At 42.3% G+C, this 5,510-nt stretch overlaps 1 protein-coding gene across 6 annotated transcripts in view; it reads right to left on the bottom strand.

Moving 5' to 3' along the window:
* Nucleotides 1–5,510, bottom strand: part of MYH15 (myosin heavy chain 15) — a 172,999-nt gene that overhangs the window by 32,936 nt on the left and 134,553 nt on the right. For all 6 annotated transcript variants that reach the window (XM_055259984.2, XM_055259985.2, XM_055259983.2 and 3 more), the window contains 2 exons: nucleotides 3,752–4,101; nucleotides 1,455–1,579 (listed from right to left, as the gene is read on the bottom strand). In XM_055259984.2, coding sequence (XP_055115959.1) covers nucleotides 1,455–1,579; nucleotides 3,752–4,101 — 475 coding nt within the window. The remainder of the gene's footprint in view (nucleotides 1–1,454; nucleotides 1,580–3,751; nucleotides 4,102–5,510) is intronic.

Consider the following 5,510-nt stretch of genomic DNA (forward strand, 5'->3'; position numbering starts at 1 on the left):
TCTCACCCTTGACCCAGGTGATGATCGACTGAATACACAAAGATGCCTCTGTGTTATACAGGACAAAAATGGCCCGTGCCAGTTGTATTTTTCACTGGCTTGTCATAGTACTTGAAATTTCTATCATAAAATTTACTTCTTTCAGTTAAGGTGGTGGCTTCAAAAAGTCCCTTGCCAGGATAGCCAGAGAACCAAAGGGAACAAGTAAACAAAACAAAGTTCACCAACTGTATACAAAGTTCACCACACTGCCAACGGAAAGGAGTCTGTATAAAGTTAGATGGCCTCAGGAAACATTTATGTATAACAGGGCGAGAGCTGCTGCCTGACAACTCTATACAGAGGGTAATATGGACACATTTGCTTGGAAGTTTCTTCTGGAATCATAACGGTGAGGTAAATTTAACAGACAATGCTTGGCACAGAGCGGTCCTTTGGGGTCTTGTTTTCCATCGCCATACCTTCCAAGAGACCCCTGCCTAACACTGACTGCCAGACCTTTCAAAAATCTTTTTTCTTTTTCTACTGGTGGGAGGGTCAGGGCTGTATTTTAATGTGTCTGAGTACTTGTTCAAAGGCTGAGTCAGGAAGATGAAGTTCAGCTCTGAGAAGAGGCTACACAGGGCTTCTTAACCACCTAAGAATCATGATAAGATGACTTCCTTGTTAGTTTACCTTCTTTGGCGAAATGTCTTCTTAGAGATCCTTTCAATTGCTAATGCACACTCAGAGATAAAGCCAGAGACTTTTCCTGAACTGTGAATCCATAACACTGAAAACCCTCCTGTCAATCTGCACAAAGATGAGCTTTCAGAAACAAATGTTTAACAACATCACTTTGAATCTTATTTGTGAAACTACCAAAAGTTTTTGGGGAAAAAAATTTGAAAAGTTTTTATGACTGACTCTTTAAAGAGGGGGCAGCTATGAGAATATTTATTCATTCAACATTTGACAAATATTTACTGAGCCTCTACTACACTCCAGGCAATGTTCTAGGCCAGTGCTTCTCAAATATTAATGTGCATATGAACCACCAAGGGATCTTGTTAAAATGCAGATCCTGATTCAACAGATGGGCAGAGGGCTGAGATTCTGAATTTCTAACAGCCTCCCAAGTGATGTCCATGGGCCACATGTTGAGTAGTGAGGGTCTGGGCACTGGGGATAAACTAGCGAATAAGATAGACATAGTTCCTGTTTTTACTACAATCAGGAGATTTGCATTCACTGTTGTGTATCCTACTCTCTGAGTCTCAATTTAGTCTTTTATAAAATGGGGACAGTAGTTTGCTACGGTGATTATATTAAAATTATGCATTTGGCAGAGTGCCTAGCATATAGTAAATAAACATTTGAATATGTGTCCTTTCGTTGGTGCTGTTGTTATTGCTAGAATGCAGATCTTCTGCCTTGTCACAGTGAAAACTTTCTTTTCTCCCTGGTGATAATACCTCTGTTTCTTCCAGTGTCACCTGGACTTCTGTCTTCTCTTGTTCAATTAGTTTCTTGACCTTTTCCATTTCAGTTAAGTTCTTGGTCCCTTCTCTAACCTGGTTTGTCAGATTAGAAATCTCTTCTGGAGATAGAGGTAAGAAAAACAAAGTTAGTGAATGGGCTCAGTCTCAAACCAATGATACCAGGCACAACAGATTCTTCCAGCCCAGTGGAACAGTGGCCTCATGCCACCCTTGGTAACTTGATGACCTAGCCTATATGGGACCTAGAAATTTTAAAAGGGTATTCATTTTTTCATATAGTCTTTTGCCATCTGAAAATTGTCTACAACAAATGGTGAGGATGGTGCTTCAGAATATTGTACACTGGACAACCTTTGCAACTTTACATGGCAGTCCTGTTCATTAGAGTCTTTCCAGGTTCCACCCGGAGGAACACAGACCTGGAGTCCCTACCCTTCCAGTGTAAGTGCTTAGCTATCAACACTAGGGGCTGCCATTGTTTCAGCCACCACTCAACACTGAGACAGGAACTTAAAGTGAAAGCTGGATCAATATCTGCCAGCATCCAAGGCATGGCCCCAGATAGGCCAGAGAATCAGAAGGGGCCCAAGGAAGATAGTGGCTTTAGCTCAAGCACTTGAGTGTTTTTTCCTAGCCTCTCATGAACATAAGCCTTTGACAAACAGAATAGGACATCCAGAAGTCACAAAACCTCTTCCACCTGATATTGTTATGGTCAGTTCTGCCTTTAGTACCTAAGAGGTGTGGTATAGGGCCAAGTAGCTCAGAGAATTACCCAGTTCAGAGATGGTGGAAGGAGCTCAATAGGTCGCCTGCTCCTCTGGTTCTGAGATCCTGGGCTGTGATGTGATATGATGAGAATTTTTAGAAGTTACAAAGACAAATATGTTAGATGGAAATTTTCATTGCATAATAAATTCTTCTCTGAGAAGTGCTCTCCTAAAGATGGGTTATCAAGAAGAAAATCAGGGAAGAGGTTCTCAACTCTGACTGCACCTTAGAATCACCTGGAGAGCTTTGGCAAAAGCTCACTCAATATTCAAACCCCACCCCAGTCCAAAGGTGGTGCCCAGATCAGCAGCACTGGCCTCACCTGGAGAACTGTCAGAAATAAAAATCCTTCAGACCTACTGAGTCAGAAACTCTGGGGGTGGGCCCCAGCCATCTGTGCTCTAACAAGCCCTCCAGCTGGTTTGGATGTAGCTAAAGTTTTCTAACCACTGTTTTAGCACCCGTCACGTCTCCATCTAGTGCCTTGATCATAGACTATGTAGGTCAACAGAAAGTAAGCTTCATTTACGCTTCCAACAGTAATGAACTTGCTTCCAGGGCATCTCAGGGTTTTCATGCACATTGCTGTTGGTGCTGGGATAAGTTGGCAGCCTCTTTGAAAGGCTGTTTGGCAGTAAATCAAAATTTAAAAATTCATTTCATTACCCCAGCAATTTCTTTTCCAGGGACCCATTCTACTGAAATATTTTTACATGTGCATAAATACATGTATAGGGATATATAATGTAGGATTATTCATATTTGTGAATAATTGGATCTAAAATGAATAAAGTCTAGTTAAATGATAGCCATCTTTATTACAAAACACTATGTAGCTATTAAAAAGCTTATGGTAGGTCTCCATGTACAGGCATGCAAAGAGCCACAAGGTACGTGGGAAGTTTGCACAGCTCAGTAGTTAAGTGCGTATATGCTGGAGCCGTGCTGTCTGGGCTCAAATCCCAGATCTATGATTTATCAAATGTGAATTTGAACAAGTTACTCAACTTATGACCTATATAACCTTCACTTTACAGATGAGAAAACTAACACTAGACTATTCTGAAAATTTAACAATAAATAGTTAAACAGTGCCTGGTACATAGTATGGGCTATAGGAATATTCATTAAATCGGGAAATATATTCATATACCAAAAAAAGGTGTAGAACAATATGCAATTTGGGTAAAAACTACACACTTGAGTATAGCACACATGGAAAATCTTGGTAAGGTTGTGGATATCAAGAAATTCTCAGCACTGGCTTCCTTTACAGAGGGGAACTGAAGTTAAAGGTAGGAAACTAGTCTTACTTTTAGAATTAATTTGATACAAATAGCATCTGAAGTAAAAAAAAAAAAAAAGTCAAACAGAAGTATAAAAATTGAAAAGTTAAAACATGATGGGAATGTGAAAATGCTGAAGACAGCCTTGCCTGTAGCCAGGGCTCTCCCTGAGCTACCCGCTCCGGCTTTGGCTCTGAGCCCAGCTCGGTGTACCTTGGAGGTTCTTGTTCTCCCTCCTGAGTGTCTCCTGGCCCACGATGCTCTCCTCATAGGTGTTCTTGAGCTTGAGGAGCTCTGTACTGAGAGCCTGAATTTCCTTCTGAGAGGCATCCAGCAATGCCTGAGACTCCTCGTGCTTCTGCTTCCAGTCAGCAAGGGCCTTGCCAGACTGCAGCTGCTTCTGGTCCAGCCTGGATGCTGCAGAGCGGACCTTCCCGAGGTCAGACAGGGCTTCCCCAAGCTCCAGCTGCAGCCAGTGCCTGGCTCTCTCCAAGGAAGCATTTCTGGCATTGGCCACCCCCATGGCTTCGGCTGCCTCCTGCAATCTAATTGCCAGTTCCTTCCTGAGAAAGGAGGACACCCAAAGAGTGAGTGAGGCAATAACTCTCAGAGAGCTCATCAAGTCTGCCCTGGATTAAAGATAGAGCTTGGGTGCAAAGTAAGATGGCGCCTCTGCAGTGGACTTAGTGGTATAAAGCAACAGCAGCTCCTATCTGAAAGTGACCTCACTGTCTATGACCACCATCCTCTGCCTCCTGTGTGCATGGGGTCTTTATTTTCCCCCTTTGCCAACCTGCACTTGGAACTCAGAATCTCTTTGAATTCCTACAAATATTTGCTTATCCTAAAGCTCTACTAAGCAATACTGACTTGATTATTTCCTAAGAAGGGGGGAAAAAGGAAGATTGTACCAAACACCCTACCAACAGTAAGCACCTTACAAATCTGTAGCCATATGTAGTCACTAAAGAGCTCCTTGGCTGTGTTGCTTCTAAAGAACACTCTCTTGCTTTTTCCTGCTTATTTTCTCTCATCATGTGGCTCCTAAACATGACACAATTCTTTCTTCTCTCTGAGTTTGTTCTCCACCTCAGCTCCTCTCTCCAGATTTATATTCCCAAACCCATCTCATTATGCTCACTTAACAGGTCCTACTGTTCTTATGGGGTTCTTTAGCCCCCATCTGCTCTTCCTTGGGCATCTCTGAGATGGAGTAGTTTATTACAGTGCTTCTTTCTCCACCACCCCCATAATATGCTACTATTAGGAATTCTAATGGATGCAATGTGTTCTGTTGCTTACATCTCCTACAGGGTTGCTGGCAGTCCCATTCTTACTCATTCATTATACTTCTTAGATGAAAAGTACTGTATGTACCAAAGCTTTTTCTCATCTACTGCTATTAAACAGAAAAAAGGTTCTCCAGAATTAATAGGACTGCATAACTAGCCCAACAGAGCAATGTGGTAATAAAGCCCCCTTTTGGTGGAATCCTGCAAAAACCCCTATGTGCTCAGGATCCAGGAAGCATCTAGGCTCTAACAACACTCTGTCCCCGGCTTCCTAACCATACTCACTTTACTTCTCTGCTTCATGTTTCTTAAATGTTAAGAGGAGATTCTGATGCTTTACCTGACTTAAGGCAGTAGGAGTCAAGTGAAATAATTACATATATTTTAACTACTTTAGAAATGCTTGTTGATCAAAGAAAATAGGAGTTTCACTTTGAGTAACCGATCATACTGGACTGCCTGGGACTGAGGGGTTTCACCAGGTGATATGGTTTGGCTGTGTCTCCACCAAAATCTCATCTTGTAGTTCCCATAATCCCCACATGTTGTGGGAGGGACTGGTGGGAGGTAATTTGATCACCGAGGCGGTAACCCTCATGCTGTTCTCATGACAGCAAGTAAGTTCTCATGAGATCTGATGGTTTTATAAGGGGCTTTCCCCTTTTTTACTCACTCACTTC

The sequence above is a fragment of the Symphalangus syndactylus genome, chromosome 21 (genome assembly GCF_028878055.3).
Source record: "Symphalangus syndactylus isolate Jambi chromosome 21, NHGRI_mSymSyn1-v2.1_pri, whole genome shotgun sequence".
NCBI classification, from domain to species: domain Eukaryota; kingdom Metazoa; phylum Chordata; class Mammalia; order Primates; family Hylobatidae; genus Symphalangus; species Symphalangus syndactylus.